This window comes from Podarcis filfolensis (genome assembly GCF_964270895.1).
Source record: "Podarcis filfolensis genome assembly, chromosome: 9".
In the NCBI taxonomy this organism is placed as follows: Eukaryota; Metazoa; Chordata; class Lepidosauria; order Squamata; family Lacertidae; genus Podarcis; species Podarcis filfolensis.
In genome coordinates, this window is record NC_139610.1 from 17,680,855 (window position 1) to 17,700,631 (window position 19,777).

A 19,777-nucleotide genomic window follows, 5' to 3' on the forward strand; every position below is an offset into this window, starting at 1 on the left:
GATGCGTTTTGAAGTTTCTTGGTTTCCGATGTGGTCAACTTAAGATCACAGTGTCCTGGGAGGCTGAAATAACCCCCCACTGGTTTCTCAATATTTCCATTTTTCATGCTGGATTTGTGTCCATCTATTCTTTTGCGTAGAGACTTGTCTGCTTGTCCAATGTGTAATGCAAAAGGTGCTCTCAGCAGGTGATTGTATATTTCACACTGGAATATTCGCAGGCAAATGGACTCCTGATGATGTGGACGACCTAATTAGGTCCTGTAATAAATAATGTTGCCTGAGTAGACTTGGTGTAGGGCTGGCATCTGTGTCGGCCAAATTGTGTTGTGGTCAACTACACTACAGCAAAATAACACAGCATTAGGACAGCATAAAACCTAAGGGAGCATATTTTTTTCTGCAAAGAGACACACCCATTCTAACAAGCAGTAAAACCAAAAGCTGTTGCAAAAAGGTTCTTCAACATCTGCAGGTATTGTATAGACAAGGAGGGAGAAAGCCCTCTAACCTCTCAGGGCAGGGAGTTGCAGATACAGGGGGCTACCACGGGAAAAGCCCTGTTGTGTGCTGTGCTGCTAGAAGGCAGCAGCCCCCGTAAAGTCCCCCCTCTACAGATCTTAAAGGATGGGTAGCTGCCTGTGGGAGAAAGCAAGCTTTTCAGGTAGCTTGGAGCCAAGCTGATGCACGCAGGAAGAAACAAACAAACAGAGACTTGATGAAGCAAAATAGAGGGGGATTATTGAGTTGTCTTTGTCTCAATTGTGTATTTTGTGTTGTGTATTTTGTGTTTTGTATATACCCTGAGATCTATGGGTATAGGATGTTATATAAATAGCAACAACAACATGAAGATATGTCTGGAGCATTTTAACAGTGCAATCTTAAATAAGCCTCCTCAGGAGTAAATTCCATTTGAGTCCAACTCTCCGTTGAAATTAATGAGACATAACACATCTTGTTGAAATCTCAGCTGCTGAAATCAATAGGATCTCTATGCTGGAAAAGTCAGAGCATGCTCCAAAGTACTTAACTTTGCCTGGGTCGTGTCCTGACTCCGTCGGAAGATTAATCTTTTTTAAATCAAGTGCATGAATTATATTTCCCTTATCCAGGTTCCTTGGCACACGCTCTCTCTTCTAGTAGGTTACAGTTCCAGGAAGTGCCTTAGAAGTTTGCTTGGACTTTTAACTGTGCACCTGTCCTTATTTGCATGGAGAAATCAATTGCTTCACTAGCCTCACCGAAGGACAGGGTGTGAGCGAAAATTTTATCAAAGTGTGTCCTGTTTGGACAAGTCGAGTTGCCTTGGCAAAAGTCCAGAGGGTGGAGCAGCTGGGAGGAGGCTGGAAAATAAAACTGTGTGGCTTGTTAACACACACACACACACACACACACACACACACACACACACACGAATGTTTGCTTGCTGCATCATTGCTAGTTATTTCGTTTCATATTACATGTAGCCTACATACTTCTACCTATATAAAATATTTAAAGCAAAATTACCTCGTCTGATTTGTAGAAATTAAGCACCTCCTCTGAAGTGGTGGCCCAGATAGTTAAAGGTGGTTGTTGTGGCTGCTTTGTCTTCCAACAATTAAAAATATATATCTATAGTGGCTTGCAAAATATGCAATATATGAATTCCCAGTGTACAGAGAAGCAAATTGACACATTACGACTGGACGCTATACTCAGAATATCCTGAATGTAGTTCCTTAATTTATCTTCTTTCTGACTTCTTTGGTTCCTCTTCTTTGGTGGAACAGTGGTAAAACTCCACTGTTTTACCAGATAACTATCCCTAAAATATTCAACATTTTTGTCCTCATTGGTACAATTTAGTTATTTATATAGTTACCCTTGTTCAGTTACTTAGATCTCATTTTTAAAAAATACATTTTGTGAATTGAGGCATTTTATCAGTACTATTGTCAATAACAATACACCTCTCATTCTTCAGTCTCCCATGTTCCTACAGTTTTTTGTCTCAATAGCTGCTGTATTTGGTTTTGAAGTTCATGAAAGGTTCCATCTAGTACCTCAATAGGAAGTAGATTCTGGACCTCAGATGGTGGTTCTGGTAAATATAGGACTGGAAAGGGAAGAGTTGTAAGATTTACTCCTTACCTCTGTCTTGGAAAGACAATTATGAGCACTCATAGCTGGCTTGAAACCACCAAATAAGCGTTTAGGAATGTTTTTCCACGTCAGCCATAATGAGTTAGAGCTCTTAATATTTCTGACGTATGCAAGGAATCTACTTGGCCTGGCTTAAACCAAACTTTTTTTTTGCTTACCATTGGTGAAAAATGCAACCCGTGTAAGAATCTCATGTTTTGCCAATGGCTTCCACATGATTCCTACCAAAACTTGGAGAAATGTGTGAATTGGCGTTCCATGGGTATAAAGAATCACTGCTAAGACCCTTTTCTTGTATCAACCAGTGTAGAATGCCCTGCATTACTAAAAGCAGAAACTGAAACTGAAGAAAAGTCAGAGTCCTCCTCCTTGTATAGCTCAGGTGGTTAAACTTTTCGACAGAGGACGGAAGTGCAAAAGTTCAAGCCGCTCTTAGAGGCTGAAACAATCTTCACACGTCTGTTCATCAAAGAATTTCATCTACCTAGCAAAACCGTAAGGTATTGGCAAGGGTTATATTTAAAGCACTATCATTGTGGGTGAGCGGATATGACTTGATGGAGCATGACTTTTTTCTTACACAGGGAGGGGAGAATTAGTGACACAGCACATGTGTTGCATGTTTTTAAGGTCCTAGCATCTGGTACCTTAAGGGGAAAGCATTTGGGGTTAGAGCACTGGGGAAATCCTCTGCTTGAGATCTTGAGTCAGGATCTGCAGTACTATAAATAATTGTGTCTTGATCCTTAGGCTGAATTCATTGCTCTGCATATTGTCTAGCACAGGGTTGTCTCAGTAAGCTGGGGCTGCAGCAAAAAAAATATTGTGAATTACAGTGCTGCAGATGGCACTGCGTTTAATCAGTTTTGCCTGTATTTTTTTCATAAGATGTCATGTGCTCCATAGTTGCAACCTTAAACTGCTTGATCAGGCAAAACTTAAAGGTGATAATGAAATTTCTGCATTCATGTCAGCCTAACCTGAAATTGGTCATGGATAGTACAACGCCTGTCCAAAGTGATCTCTCATTCCAAATAAACGTGAAAGATAATAGGTTTTCCTTTCAAGGCAATTGGCAAACCTGTCCCAGTGTACACCAGAAAATTTTACTGCCTCCCTTTGTCTACCAGCTCCTGCCAAAGGGTCCTTGGAAGAGGAGTTTAGGAATAATCTGATCGAAATTAATTAAATTAATTGCTTTTGTGTTGTCCTCTTTATTCTTGTTTTATTTAATTTATTAAATTTGTTATGCCACCCTATAACCACAGGTCTCATAAAATCACAATATAAGAACACAAAATATCTTGCGGCATTTTATGTTATAACTCTTCTCTCTTCCTTAGGTGGTGGTTTGGGTTTTTTTTTAAAAAAAACCCAAAGCAGTTATAGGATTGACTCAGTGTTTTACCAGTGTTCACTACGTTCTGGTTTCCAGAGGTGTTATGTGATTCACCATTCATATTGTTTCCTTTGGAACCTCTCTGTCTACCTTGAAAAGGCTCCCTTTGATTCATTGGGCAAAATACAGAGAGAATTTCAAAAAACGACTTGTTGAATTCTATGCTTGCAGTGAAATCTGCCGCAATAAACAATGGATTTTTCTTTGTTGCATATTTTTAGCGCCACCTATGGATACAAACAAACAGTGTCGCGCTTAAGAACTTGCATGTCATTTAGGACAGGAGTAAGTAAGGTATTGAGTGTATTTTCAGCACCTGAGGCATCAGGAAAAAATATGAACCACCTGCAACATTATGCAGATGGGGGTTTATATGTAACGTTCATATGAGTTTAAAGATAACCTTTTGACATTTCAAAAAATCGCTTCCTTAGTGCTTATTCACACAATTCTGCAAGACTTAAGTCTGGCAATGTGCTTTTTCTAAAAAATAAAAATTTAAGATGGCATACTTTATTTAGATGCTAACAAAAGCTTATGGGGCACAAAAAATATCCTGAAAGGCGGGGGGCTATAGATCCCATGCATGGCTGACATAACTCAATCTCCGCCACTGCAATTTGGGAATAATAATGATATATCTTATTTGCACTGGCAGGGTAATTTTAAAAAGGTTTACTAACCATAGAAAGTTAATTAGTTTGTGATCTAAACTCAGGCCCTATCTTTGCTGCTGTATTTTATTTTTGGTGGATGTAAGATAAAGGTAAAGGGACCCCTGACTATTGGGTCCAGTCGTGACCGACTCTGGGGTTGCGGTGCTCATCTCGCTTTACTGGCCGAGGGAGCCGGCATACAGCTTCCGGGTCATGTGGCCAGCATGACAAACCGCTTCTGGTGAACCAGAGCAGCGCACGGAAACACCGTTTACCTTCCCGCTGGAGCGGTACCTATTTATCTACTGCTCTCCAATTGCGGCTACACTAAAATCCTGGCTATCTGCCTTTTTTTTTTTTTTTTAACGGGGCAGCAATCACCAAAGAAAAGGCTTAAAAGAAGTTCCTTCTCTAGGCAGTTGTGTCGCTGTTAAGCTGCCACCTCTCACGCTTTACTGAACTGTCTTAATGGCCCTATCTGTTTAACACAGGGGCAGATTTTGGCCAGTTTGCACTGGGCGCCAACACTAGAGGGCATTGCAGGACTTTGCAACTATAACTGAAAGGTGGGGAGGCATCCAGTTTGGGCCTTGCGCAGGGCACCACTGAAATTTTAAAGACCAAAGTCCGCCACTGATTTAACAAGTCACGTGTTGAGTATAAAAATGCATAGCAAATCTGCTACTTCTCATGTCTTTGAAATAAGTGGCCATACTGCCTGCCCTCTTTAAATATTTCATTGGTCCAATACGTAAAAAAAATTCTGCTTCGTCCATAACATTATTTCTTTAACTCCTGTTATTTTAATGCTTTTCCTATTGACTCTTGGCAAGTTTGGCAACTGTTGGTGATGTTTAATACAAGCAATTTTATTTTTATAATTAGCTGGAGATGGGCGACGTATAATATTAAGAGCAGGTTGCCCCCTGTTGAGGGCAGTGTTAGGCTCTTTACAGTAGCTACGAGCACAATTACTGAGTTCTGTTTAATAAAAGCTTTCCTTTTGAGAAATAATTGTGCCATCAATTCTGAATTTAGCTCTCATTTTGCTGATCCTTTCCTAATTAGTTCCCGCTATTGTAACATGAGAGGGAATTTCTTCCTTTCCAGAAATAAAGGTCGCTGTATTCTATCTGAATACAACTGTTTTGCCTGCTCTGAGCTACAGGAATGTGAATTGGAAATGATACAGAATTCGTAAGATTTGTTACCCAGAGCCAACTGGGACTTGTTATTTGAGGGCCCATCCTAACAATTAAAGGAGAATTAACATTGGTTTTGGGGAGCAGGGAGGATTACTAGTATTTACCTTTAATCGTAAAATTTGGTGTGTATTCCTCAGTCCTGTTCTGGAGTACTGAGATTGTCCCACAGGAATCAAGTGAAACTGTCTTGTTTACATCTTACAGCCTGTCTCTCGTGCCAAACAGTTAAAGATTTCAGCTTTGACTCCTTCGAGCTATGTCAGTTATTGCTTCCGTGGTGCATTTCAGTCATCCTTACAAAGCACTGTTCGTGCCCATTTTACCTTTGGAAATTGAGGCCCAGAGCTCTCCTGGTGAGTTCACAGCTCATGCAGAGCCTAGAATCAAAGTTCCAGCAGGAGGTCTTATCTAATCCCTGGTTTAAACTGCCTCTTAGGTGGTATTAGAAATCAATTCCAGACTTTAGGATAAATGTCAACAGATGCAAAGGCTTTCCAGCTGAGAAAACAGCATGTGAAGGAACTGTACAGGATTTCCCCCATAAACAAGGTGTGTTACTTTAAGACCTCATTGCGGACACCGAACATGTGAGCAGGACATCTGTGTGATGAATGCATTCTCTTATGTGGAGGAAAGAGAAGCAAGAGTGTTTGGTTATTTGTAGCCGCTGCTTGTGCTAATTATTCTGAATTAAATCTGGATAAAAACATCAAAGTAGTTCAGCATCTGGGAGTGGGGTTCATATAAGCCATGGGTAGGCAAACTAAGGCCTGGGGGATCCGGCCAAATCGCCTTCTAAATCTGGCCTGTGGACAGTCCAGAAAATCAGTCCAGGAATCAGTGTGTTTTTACATGAGTAGAATGTGTCCTTATATTTAAAATGCATCTCTGGGTTATTTGTGGGGCCTGTCTGGTGTTTTTACATGAGTAGAATGTGTCCTTACATTTAAAACGCATCTCTGTGGGGCATAGGAATTCGTTCATTTTTATTTATTTTTTTCAAAATATAGTCCGATCCCCCACAAGCTCTGAGGGACAGTGGACCAGCCCCCTGCTGAAAAAGTTTGCTGACCCCTGATAATAGGACTCATATTTTTTTCTAGCAGCTTTTAAAAAATAAAACAAGTTTCTGTACTTGATAACATATTTCCTATTGTTACATAGATGTGTTTTTGCTTTGAAGCCAAAAAGTAGTGCTCGTGATAGCATAAATGCAAAGTAATTTCCTGAAGTTTTAAGACAGTATCGCACAACTTCATACGTGGTGTTGCCCTAAAGAGTTTCTGAGGATAAGCTGCGAAGTTTCACTGACAAACTTAATAGATGGTCTTAGGCATGCCATTATTAGCTTTTTGCAGGCACCTGCAGCGGCTACATGGAGATGAGAATGCAATTTTAAAAGTATAGAGCAGGCATAGGCAACCTTCGGCCCTCCAGATGTTTTGGCCTACAACTCCCATGATCCCTAGCTAACAGGACCGGTGGTCAGGGATGATGAGAATTGTAGTCCAAAACATATGGAGGGCCGAAGGTTGCCTATGCCTGGTATAGAGCTGTTCTAAGGAGTATGGAGCTAATAAGGTTTTTTGCATGCATTACTTGCATGTAAGGCCTTGCCCAAGCACAGTTGAGAGGGGACTCATGTTTCTACCCCTGCTCCCAATGTTGGGTTGTTTTCTCCAATAGCAATAAGCTGCGCCCAGTCGTTTGCATGCCGTACATGCAATTAACTCCTATGCGCAGTAATGTGAAATATGTTCACTTAAGAGCTGAGTATTCTACAGCTTTCTCATGCTTTGTTTTTTTCTTAAAACCCTCTCTTGCTTTCCCCCCTCGTGTTTCTAGAGTCCTGCACAACAATATAAGTAAAGCTGACTAAGAAGATGCTAATGTTTGACCCTGTCCCCATCAAACAAGAAGCAATGGAACCCGTTCCAGTGGTTAGTATTTAAACATTTTTTTAAAGTTTCTGTTGTCATGGGTTATATTCTAGTCGTGCTGTGCTGAAACCTGCCCCCTGCCCCCAATTTCACAAATCGTTTCTTTCCTTGCAAACAAGGCTCCTGTTTTGTTTTGGTTTTTTTACTCCTTCATAACCAGGGGCCTTTTGAATTTCTTCAGAATTTTGGTGGGCGTAGAGTTCAGCTTTAATCAACACAAGATGGGCAGGAGTTGTATGTGCGTTTATTTCCTTTAAACATCTCTCTAGTGCTCTGCAGCCTTCCTGGCTGTCGGCACTTCCTGCGGCAGTCGTTACCTCACAGCATGCTCCCCTGAACTTTAATTGAATCGCAGAGTTAGGCTGTGAGGGCCTGTGATCCATGTGCTTTCTGATTTTCTGTTTAAGGAAGAAGGACCTTCTTTTGCCTTGACAGAATCTTTCTGCACCAGATTCTTTCAAAGTGAAAAAGACCACACACACACACACACACACACACACACACACACACACATGAACAGGTGTCAGGTGCATAGTAGGCTGCTTCCCACTGCTTACAGGAAAGCACACCTGAGGCTATGGAGAAGCTTTTTGGAAATGCAGGCATCCAGAAAAGTTTCAGAGTGCAAAATCTCCAGAGGGATCATTTGCACAGGAGAAGAAACAACACTCCCACAAACCCCCCTGAGCTGCTTTTGAAGTAAAGTAGGCGCTGTGGGTTAAACCACAGAGCCTAGGACTTGCTGATCAGAAGGTCGGCGGTTCGAATCCCCGCGACGGGGTGAGCTCCCGTTGCTCGCTCCCTGCTCCTGCCAACCTAGCAGTTTGAAAGCACATCAAAGTGCAAGTAGATAAATAGGTACCACTGCGGCGGGAAGGTAAACGGCGTTTCCGTGCGCTGTTCTGGTTCGCCAGAAGCGACTTAGTCATGCTGGCCACATGCTGTACGCCAGCTGCCTTGGCCAATAAAGCGAGATGAGCACCGCAACCCCAGAGTCGGCCACGACTGGACCTACTGGTCAGGGGTCCCTTTACCTTTACCTTAAGCGCAAAAATAAATCACTGCACCCCACCCATGAGAGCCACTGACTAGTTAGGATAGCCTCCTTTTCCCTGACCAAGGTTCTGTGTATTTAACAGGCAGGAATTCAGCAGGTTCAGTTTTCCTGCCTGGTGATGCAGTGATGCTGAGCATCAGCTGTTAAGGGCACGGGGGGGGTCTCTGCAAGTGAAAAGTGGTGACTCGACATTTAACAAGACCTGAGTCTTTTTAAGTCTTTCTCTTTCTGCATTTGGTCCTGTTAGCCTTACTTGCATTTCCCATGTTTTCTCTTACTGTCGATGTTTGAGGTTTTCTGCCTGAGCCACACAGAGGTGGTAGGGGAGAAGGGAGCACCTTGGCAATGTTCAAGGAAATGAGCTTACGGTCTAGGATGTTCTAGGGTGAGTCTGGTGCCATAAGCCTGTTTGCTTTGTTTGCCTCTGTGTACTTGGAAAATAGTCGCAAAGGGGAAAATTTGAATAGAGGATTGTATGTGAAGGCTTGCTGGTAATGAGAAGCTTATACAATTAGATCATCTTTGTGTGTTTGGCTGCTGATATTCCTGCCAGCGGTTATACAAGATGTAAGGGTCACTTTGAAATAAAGTTGTCATGGATATTTGTAATGTTTGTTAGAAAGTATCCAATAACAGTGTTCAGCTTCTGGTTTAATTTTAATTTTAAAAAACACTCTTTGTGGGGGACATCTCCAATAAATGCTTCTTTACCTGGATATATTTTAATAAATGCTTTCATAAAGGAAGTTTTAAAACTTCTGCTTTAGTTCACACTGTTTTGGTCAAGAAAACTAAGAACTGCCCTTTGGGAAATGGATGCAATTGCCCTCCTAAGTAATTAGTGTGGTTGATTATAGACCAAAGTACTTATTGGTTGCTGTTCCAAAAGATAACTGCTATGTTTTCCTCAAAGTAGCTGTAGGCTTATTTCTGCAGAGAGGCTGGAAGTAATTTGCTAGAAATAAGTGGGAATCCATCAGCAGATAATTAAAGGCTACCTCTGGCATAACACGTACACGAGGTTTAATGCTACAACAATGTAATAATGTGTGCATTACATTGCATTTTAGCAAGTGCATCCTTGTCTTGTCAGCCCATTTGTAGCATCCTTAAATTAAGTTTCCTTTTTTTTTTTAAGGGATTTGCAGCCAAATTGGTACAGAGTTTGAAATTTCGGTGATGTTTAGAGCAGCTCAGAGTCCATGTGATGTTGACTGCACTTTGTGACTTCTGACCAAAAAAGAGGGATAAGCTTGCTTTGCATCACTAGTGTAGTGATTTGTAAATAATGATGGATGAAGACCAAAGAGAGCAGTGGTATTAACAGGAAAAGTTGGGCTTCTTCAAAGACTTCTTTGTAACACTCCCATCTGTAGCTGATAGCACCAGTACCAGGGTGTACCTCTAAATTGGTCTTGGATGTTAAGCGGATTGCAGCAGTGAAGATTTGGCGTGTGTTTGTTTATTATTATTATTATTATTATTATTATTATTATTATTATTATTATGTGTGTGGTGGAGAGAGAATGTGTTTCGAGTGAGAAGAGGAAGGAAGAAGAGGTGATGACTTTGTGGGGAGAGACTTCAGATATAAACAGGAGAGGAGGGGTGGGTGGGTGTGCATGGTCGGAATGGTATACAATGGTACCTCGGGTTGCATACGCTTCAGGTTAAGAACTTTGCTTCAGGATGAGAACAGAAATCAGGCTCCGGCGGCATGGCAGCAGCAGGAAGCCCCATTAGCTAAAGTGGTTCTTCAGGTTAAGAACAGTTTCAGGTTAAGTACGGACCTCCGGAATGAATTAAGTACTTAACCCGAGGTACCACTGTAAATGCATTCATACTGCTGGGATAGCTCAGTCAGTAGAGCGTGCGACTCTGAATCTCAGGGTTGAGGGTTTGAGCCCTACATTGGGCTAAAGATTCCTGCATTGCATGCGGTTTGGACCCTCATGGACCCTTCCAGCTCCACAATTCTATGCTCCTGTGATCTATGGTTTTATGAGTGACAAATTCATTTATTTCATTTTTTGGATGGCTTCTTAAACCAAACCTTGGCTTAGTGTGGCACGGCAGCAGAAGGGATCAGGAAGGAACAGAGTGGGTGTAAAACCAGAAGCCTGTGCACTCATGCCAGTGAAGTTTGACTTGGTGTGTTGGGAGAAACCAGACCCGTGTAGCTCCTGCAGTCCCCTTAAGCTTTGGAAGCAGTGGGGGAAGAAGAGAATTTAAGGCGGCAAAGCATGTGGTGTGTGGAAAGAAGTTCAATATTCTGCCTTGGGAAGGTGGAGTAAAACTATCCTCATTTCCTCTTGCAAATCTTACGATTCTAATTGAGAGCATTGTGTTTGCTGCAGTATTTGGCAAAATTGTCACGCGGCCCAACATTTTCTCCCGCTTAAAACTTGACGTTTTTGCACAATCAGATGCTGGTGAGAGTGGAGTGCCATCAGTGTGTACAGTGGTACCTCGGGTTACATACGCTTCAGGTTACAGACTTCGCTAACCCAGAAATAGTGCTTCAGGTTAAGAACTTTGCTTCAGGATGAGAACAGAAATCGTGCTCCGGCGGCACGGAGGCAGCAGGAGGCCCCATTAGCTAAAGTGGTGCTTCAGGTTAAGAACAGTTTCAGGTTAAGTACGGACCTCCGGAACGAATTAAGTACTTAACCTGAGGTACCACTGTATAACACAGTTTTTAGCACCAGGAAAAAGAAACGAAGTTGAGTTTTAGCAACACTGTAAGGGTGCGGTTTTAAAAGGTTTACCACAATCGCATAATGGCAGGACACACCCACAGCATTTTGTCATCTCTCTGGTGGACTGTGCAGTTTGGGGATGGTGTTACTACACACATGAGTGATAACTATATAGTAGATGTAATTACAGAGTCGCCTGAGCTCCACCCTGTTGAGTACATGTGATGTGAAATAGTTAATGTGGTACTTGTTACCTTGGAATAAACAGTGCCACGGAAGTTTCCAGAAAAGCACAAATTAGCAGCAGATGCTTTTGCTATTGGAGTGTCCACTTTTGAGGCCTACATTTGGTGGGAAGGCAAATAGGGTACACCTGCCTTTTAAGTAAGATGAATACACAAATCTCCCACAGAAGAACAGGACTTACTGTCCGTTGTAGAAGACCTGCATAAATCTTCCTTTTGAGAGGAGATTTGATGTGAGTTCTTAGTGATGATGATTATTAATCATCACCCACTGTATGCTATGTAGCAAGTTTTGTCAGTTAATAGCAGAGTTGCCTCTTTACGAGAGCTTTCATATCTGGGCGGAGATCACAAAATGTGACCTGTTTAGCTGGACTTTGTCCTAGGTGTGGACAAGTGGAGAAGAAATACGTCAACTCCCCGGTTATTTGGATTACATTGCTTTCCAACTTACACATATTTGAAAAGCAATCTTGGTCAGGATAGACCTGGAAAAATCCCCAGCACGTGACTGATGTCTAAAAATTGGATGACACATATTAGGCAGCCTTCATCAAGAACTTGCTTGCCAGTATTTCTGTATCCTCACAGAGCTTGCATATAGAAGTAGGATTCAGAGAGAGAGAGAGAGAGAGAGAGAGAGAGAGAGAGAGAGAGAGAGAGAGAGAGAGAAAGCACCCTGAATAATTGTTTGCTATGCCATAGAACATTAAGTGACATATTTGAATATTCTTTCCCTTGAAGTGCTGCTCCTTTTAGCCAGATACCCTTCTTCTCTTATTATAGAAAAGCTACTCGAAAAGTTGCAGATGGCTACAAACTGAGCACTTCGTGCTCCTTATAGCCCAGGGTCTCCGAATTAAAGAATTGCTACTCAACATCTAATGGTGCTGCCTTGCAATGTGTATGTGGCCGTATAACTTAAGCAGTACTACACTTATTTCATCACTCAATGGCTTGCATGCCTAAACTGAGCATATATTCTGTCTCACTTTGTGATCTAGCTGAAAAACAGAGCACCCGATTCTGAAGTTCATCACATCCATATGGTTTTTTTTGCTTAGCAAAATCCAGGAGCTGGCATTTATTGGAAACAGTATACTAGGCCACAGCAGCTGGTCTAAACAAGCATCTTATCTGTGATAAAAATAGCTTTTGTGTTCAGCAGTAGTTTGTTAACTACTTCATACCTGTAGGTTGTTTTTGAATATTTATTAAACCAGTTTATTTATTTATTTTGCTGCTGTTCCGGTTTGAATGATCAAATCCAGACTTAACCAACTGTGCAGTTCTGTGTAGCTGCAACGCAGGCTCTCCGTGTCGGTAGGGAGGCAAGCCATGGTAAACCACAGCAAACTGAAAACATGGTTAATGGTTTCCAAATCAGCCAAACTGTTAACCATAGTTTCTGGTTAAGATTCATGCAGCAGGACACCTGGTTTGATAGTAGCTTCCTGACATATTTTCCTGCTCACATGAAGGGAGCTAAGGAGAGCTGCATGTGGATCAGTTTGTGGAGGTTATACATAGCTTGGCTAATTAAGCCAGAAGTTAATTAACTGAATACAGCCATTGTTTCCACATACTATTAGGATAACTCGGGACTCTGCCTGGCAGGCTTAAGACCCAGTATGCCATGTAATCGCTGTGATCATGCTGTTTCTAACTACGCTGTACTAAATGTAAAACTTTCAAGTAATATAGCACAGCCAGAAAGATAGTCTTCATGCAGTGACTATTGTTGTGACTGGGTCATACTTTTTTTTTTTGGCTCACTTGCTTTTATTTATTTCATAAATATAAAGTTGCAGAATAAACTCAGTTTATTGCTAATAAATTATTAGAACACCCCCACCATTTCTTCTAATATGAAAACATGCAATCAGCCAATTTAGCTTCACTGTTTTCCTGTCACAACGCAAACAACTTTAGAATCTTCTATGCAGCCATTCAGACAACATGAAAATATTAGGTACAACTCTGGACTGAATGTGTGTGTGTGTGTGTAAATATACCATAGGCAAAGCATCATTAACATCCCGACATACAGACATGAACGTGCAATCGCGCGCGCACACACACACACACTTGTCCTATAAACTCATGTCTCTACTAGTAAAGGTAAATTGGAAAAACACCTTCAACTATGTACAGAAAGTTTACAGAGGCACCATTACCCATTTCATGACTTTTTGGCCCCACTATGTTTAAATATATATATATATATATATATATATATTCCCTTTGTACTCTGTTTTGCCTGCTAAATGCTTGGCAGGAGTTTATGCTGCAATGAATATGTTAGACTTCAAATGGTCACAAAGTGATGCTGTTGAGAGTAGCTTTCAGATCGTGTGTGAATATTATGTTCTGTTAGACAGATGCCACTTGTTAACTTAAGTTTGTCCATAGTGACATGGTTTTGTTTGGTTATTGCCTAATGCCCATTAAAGGGTTACAAATTATTTGTGTGGGGGTTTTCTTGTTTTAGGTAATAACTAACCAGATGTGTCCTATAGCACTTCTCCTGTTTTTGCACTCTAGCTTTCCTTGTTTGCTATGATGTTCATGATCTTCTGGTGGAAATGTGCAGCTCAGTAGAAATGTGGAAAAGAAACCCTGTCAAAATAAATCGGCTTCTTCAGACTGGCACAAAAACAGCTGACTTGGGTGAATTCTGTGCTAGCGTAGCTAAACACAATGAAAATTCTTTCTGTCAAGCTGAGAAACAGAGAGCAAGTTGAATCCCTAGCATAATTTAATAATTTTGTGTTTTTTCTCCCTCAGCAGTTAGGTATTTCCCACTGGAGTTTGTTTGTTTAAGCATTCCATGGTTGCCTTAACATCTGAAGCAAACGGGACTTTTAAAATTTAGCTTGCAAGTTACACATGACCTGCAACCTTTAGAGGGGGGAAAACGTGCTACATTATAGCTCAACTATAGTCCTGTGCTTTGGTTTGTACATCCCAGACAATCCTAAAAACGCCTGCCTACATTACCGAAATGAATGGGTTTCTGTCCTGTAAGCCACATGCTTTTCAGTGGGGGCTAAGCACACATGACTCTGTGCAGTTGTGCAGATTTTTGCAGTCACGTTTAATGGGAATAATGGGTTTCCCCAGCCACTCTGAGCGGCTCCCAACAGAATATTAAAAGCACAATAAAAGATTAAACATTAAAAACTTCCCTGAATAGGGCTGCCTTCAGATGTCTTCTAAAAGTCAGGTGGTTGTTTATTTCCTTGACATCTGATGGGAGGGCATTCCACAGGGCAGGCACCACTACTGAGAAGGCCCTCTTTCTGGTTCCCTGTAACCTCACTTCTCGCAGTGAGGAAACCACCAGAAGGCCCTCAGAACTGAAGCTCAGTGTCCGGGCGGAACGATGGGGGTGGAGATGCTCCTTCAGGTATACTTGTCCAAGGCTGTTTAGGTCTTTAAAGGTCAGCACCAACACTTTGAATTGTGCTCGGAAACATGCTAGGAAGTAAGTTGCACTGATTTCAAGGAAGTCCGCTTAGGATCAACAAACTCAATCAAAATGGACGGAAGGCTATTTTAATTTGAGAGATAAAACGTGATCTCTTACCATCTTTCCAAAAGGCATTCCTTGACATGAACGGTTTTGAACTTCAAAATTGGTGAAATAAATTATTACGGGTGAGGTCCAACAGAGCCACTCTATTAATGGGAGGAGAGTTGCACACACAGAAGGACAGCTTCTGTGAATGCAGCTGTGCTTGCCTGGATGAAAGCTCCATCAGTGAATGGAGCAACAACATTGTCTCCCATCCTGTGTTTTTTTTAAAACTTACATTCCAGTTGCACTCACATTTGAAATCCATTACCTGATGTTCCAATCCTATAGCCATGAAACAGTGCACTGAGTGTCTTGCATTGATGTAACTAAAGGTGTGTCTTCTCACTGGTGGGGCAAGTTCATCTTGCCATGTTGCCTGCCAAGGTGTGCTCCCAATATGTGCAACCCAATTTTAAGCACATAGGGTTGCAGTTACACAGCTGGCTCCTGTGGTGTTTGAAATCCCTTTTGGATGCTGCGCTTGTCTCTGTTTCTGTCCCAGATGCCACACCCTGCCTCTTTTCAGTTCTCAGCTTCATAACAACTTACGATCATGTATGGTGATTTTTTTCGTTTTTGTTTCTGCTAATAATGGCATTCGACTGTGCTTGATTAATTTGCCACACTTGTCATAGCACTGCAAATGTTTGCTTTCGCAGTAGCTTATAGTACCAGGTGGGACGCGGGTGGTGCTGTGGGTTAAACCACAGAGCCTAGGACTTGCCGATCGGAAGGTCGGCGGTTCAAATCCCTGTGACGGGGTGAGCTCCTGTTGCTCGGTCCCTGCTCCTGCCAACCTAGCAGTACAAAAGCATGTCAAAGTGCAAGTAGATAAATAGGTACTGCTCCAGTGGGAAGGTAAACGGCATTTCCGTGCGCTGCTCTGGTTCACCAGAAGCGGCTTAGTCATGCTGGCTGCATGACCCGGAAGCTGTCTGCGGACAAACGCCGGCTCCCTCGGCCTATAGAGCAAGATGAGTGCCGCAACCCCAGAGTCGGCCATGACTGGACCTAATGGTCAGGGGTCCCTTTACCCTTTACCTTTTTATAGCACCAGGTCACAAGACGCTGTTTTTCAGAAATATTAATATTATTATTAAATTTATGTGCCACCCTTGCTTCCAAAGAAGTCTTAAGTAGCAAACATTTTTTTAAAATAACAACAACAATTTAAATATTCTGAAATCATTTCAGAACACTCAGATACCCTCACAGTTGCTAATTTAAAGTTTGTCGGGAACAGTATATTTCAGCCATCAAACAGGGCAAGCAGGAATATGTCTGTTTCATGTGAGTGAAAAGCATTCCAGGTATCTTGAACTGCACTTGGTTGCATGATTAGACCCACCTCAATGCATTTGCCTACCTGTTACCACCACAGCATTGCAGTTTTTGTTCTGCTAATGGTAATCCAAGAGTTTAATTTGGCCTTATTGTGGCAATTTAATCTTGTGCAAGCCCGACTGCACAAGCAACCCAAGCAGTGGTTTGGAGCAGCACAGGACTGGTGTGCAATCCAAGAGGTGTGCCCCAGGATCCCTTGCAATATTGAAGGGAGTGCTGGGGTGGACCTCTTGGATTGCTTTGCTTGGGCCAACCCTGGGAGCTAGATGCTTGGTGCTGTTTTAATTATTAGTGTCTCCCTAGTCAGTATCCTTGAATAATTATCATAATTCCCTTGCTTCAGTGTTCTTTTGGTTGTGACAGGCATAAGATTGCAAATGAAATAGGCTTGATGGGGCAGAGTCACTGAAGTGTTGAGTCTGGAAAGATTATTGAGCAAATAGTACAAGTGGCTCTCGGCAGTGTTTGAAATTAGCCAGGTACTTTTTGCGCCTGGCTTTTGACTACTTGCAACCAAGCGAAGGTGCCTGGGCACCAGGATGGCACCTGACATCTTCACTATCTGGGGATCATTGGATTTGGAGTGTTTACATACAGTAATACCCCCATCCTGTAGAATTCCATCAGTTATATTTTTATCTGCACAATCGGAATGGATTTCTGGAACCAAATTGCTTTTTCTGTGCAGCCTGAGCAGGAACAGTCACCGTTAAGAAAAAGAGGTCTGAATAGGCCAAAATATATGTGGACTATCCCTGGGAAAAGTGACTTTTCTTCTTTATCATCTGAACTAGCTAGATGTTTAACTGAGAATCAATCACTATTATTATTATTATTATTATTATTATTATTATTATTAATTCAACTTATACACCACCCTATACCCAGAGGTCTCAGGGCAGTTCACAAAAATAAAACCAAAAGCAATAACCCATCATTTGAAAAATAAGAAAAAGAAGAAGAGGAGTTTGGATTTGATATCCTGCTTTATCACTAGCCAAAGGTAGTCCTTTCCCTTCCTCCCCCACAACAAACACTCTGTGAGGTGAGTGGGGCTGAGAAACTTCAGAGAAGTGTGACTGGCCCAAGGTCACCCAGCAGCTGCATGTGGAGGAGCGGGGAAGCGAACCCGGTTCACCAGATTACGAGTCTACCGCTCTTAACCACTACACCACACTGGCTCCTCTAAATAAGACTTTAGAGTTGTCTTGCCCCCAAATGGCAACTAAACAGTCCATTTTGGTGACACTGCAGCCTTGGTTTAAGGACCCATTTGACACCTAGAATATATACATGAGTTTCCAACACTGCTCTCCAGATGTTGTTGAACTCCAACTCCCATCAGCCCCAGCCAGCATGGCCAGTGGTCATAGGTGATGGGAGTTGTGGTCCTCTGCAGATGTTGAAAGGTCTCAATTAAAAGTTACTTCCACAGGGATGTTGTGGTTTCATGTAACATATTTACATGTAGTTATGCAATGGAATACATTTATGTTGAAGAAATTCTGTTACCGCAAACAGTAGAATAGAACAAAAATAAGCAGCATAGGGGTCATGTCCAATTGGCTTTCCTCCCAAGCACAGTAGCCTTCCTCTATTGCTCTACAACAAATTGTTGATGGGCCCAGTGGTTCCAGGAAAACATGGCAAGCCTTTCCCAGGACTGTCCTTGTCTTGTGGTTGATGTCTTCACATTAGAATTGGAATCTGAGCTGGCTGAGTCCACAACCTTGTAGCCAGGCCTGACTTGACATATTCACCAAAAGGTACAGAATTAATCCTACCAGATCAACTTTCAATTCAGAAGATTCTGATACATAATTAAAATATATTCTGTAATGTGGCAGAAGTAGTTAATGTGAGGCACCAAGGATGGCTAACCTGTAAGCCATCTGCTTCGTGGGGCTGTATGGTTCTGCATAAGCAGAATTATGTGTGTCTGAGCTTCTCACTTCAAAGAATATCTGTGGGGGATTTCAATTCATATTTGAGTCCAGTGGAATTCAGGTTAAAGCATCACAGAGATGATCCCTTATTTAACAAAGCGTATTTTGTCTCCTGGATTCCATTTCACCTATTTCCTTCCCTCTTTTGCACAGTCGTTCAGCTCCAGTTACATGGACCAAATGAACCACAACAAGTACAGTGTCATTTATTCGACGCCAAACATGGTGCCCAGTAAAATCTACCAGATTTCGGAAGGGTTTTGCAACGGAGTGCAAGTTGAGCCTGTCGACCTCACAGTCAAGCGGAGCTCGCCTCCTTCGTCAGGAAGTTCTCCTTCTCCTTCGCCCCTGAAATTCCAGCCCAGGAGGGGCTCGCCTGGATTAAATCTGCCCTCACCCAGCCCACCAATGAAGAAACTGCAGCCTTTCACGATGCCATTAACAATTCCTCCGGTAATGGCAGCTCTTTCTCGCCATGGACTTCGAAGCCCTGGGATGCTTCCAGTTATACAGCCCGTCGTAGTGCAGCCTGTCCCTTTTATGTATGCTCCTCCCCTTCAGCATCCTATTATGGTGTCCACGGTCCTTTCAGAAGAGTTGGAAAACCCAAGTAGCATGCCAGGTAAAGGTTCTGGTTTTTGTGGACTTGCCCATCCCATTTCTTATTTTTTAAAAGATAAATTAAAAAGGAACCTGGTGTTCTTCTGCTTAAAGTCATGCCACATCTATCATGACAAAACTGCTTCTGTTTATCCTTTTACAAGGGGATACGGAAGATAAGTGTTTTCAACTAAGAGCAGGCGAAGTAGATTCCTACTTCATGGACTAGGCATTTAACTCTCTGTATAATCTGCGTCACAGTTTTTGTGACAATAAAGGGGGACGGAAAGGCAGAAACGAGGGATGCTGTCCTGATTAGGGCTGGGTGATAAATCAATATATCGTCCAAAACTGAAGTCCGTATCGTGATACTGGTTTCATACTTTTTGATCTGGCAATATATTGCGAATCATGATGTATGTGTGTCTACTAGGCAAAAATCATGATGTGGGAAAAACCATGAAGACAGCCAATGCCTAGGTCCATCTTTATTTCAGACATCGTGATATATCGGTATATTGTGCTGTTTAGCTGGTGATATATCACGATGTTGAAAACCGTGTATCGTCCAGCCCTAGTCCTGACCTCCTTGGAGGAGGCAAGGGCAGTAAAAAATGCAATAAGTAACAGTGTTTCGAATGCTGAACTTACCAGCCTACAAAATATATTCAGCAGTTGACTATCTTCCCAGGAATATCTTATGTTAGTTACACACGGCATGTAGAAGATGGGAAAATGTGTTTATTTGCTATGTTTGTTTTTCTTGTAGTGTCTGTTATAGAATCTTATGAGAAGCAAGCCCTAAGGAAATCTATTAAGGTGGAACCAGGCATGGAATCTCCTAGGAATGACTACTATCCTGAACAAATGTCCCCTCCGCTGATGACCTCATTGTCGCCTCCTCAAGCAATGCTTCAAGAGTAAGTAGCTAACTCTACCTCATTTGAGCATAATAATT

At 42.0% G+C, this 19,777-nt stretch overlaps 1 protein-coding gene across 2 annotated transcripts in view; it reads left to right on the top strand.

Moving 5' to 3' along the window:
* Nucleotides 1–19,777, top strand: part of KLF3 (KLF transcription factor 3) — a 43,869-nt gene that overhangs the window by 14,014 nt on the left and 10,078 nt on the right. The window contains exons 2-4 of one of the 2 annotated variants that reach the window (XM_083630739.1): nucleotides 7,254–7,348; nucleotides 18,373–18,841; nucleotides 19,589–19,739. In XM_083630739.1, coding sequence (XP_083486865.1) covers nucleotides 7,292–7,348; nucleotides 18,373–18,841; nucleotides 19,589–19,739 — 677 coding nt within the window. In that variant the 5' untranslated portion in view covers nucleotides 7,254–7,291. Of the gene's footprint in view, nucleotides 1–7,253; nucleotides 7,349–18,282; nucleotides 18,842–19,588; nucleotides 19,740–19,777 lie in introns of those variants that run through there. The other variant, XM_083630738.1, reaches the window with a different exon arrangement.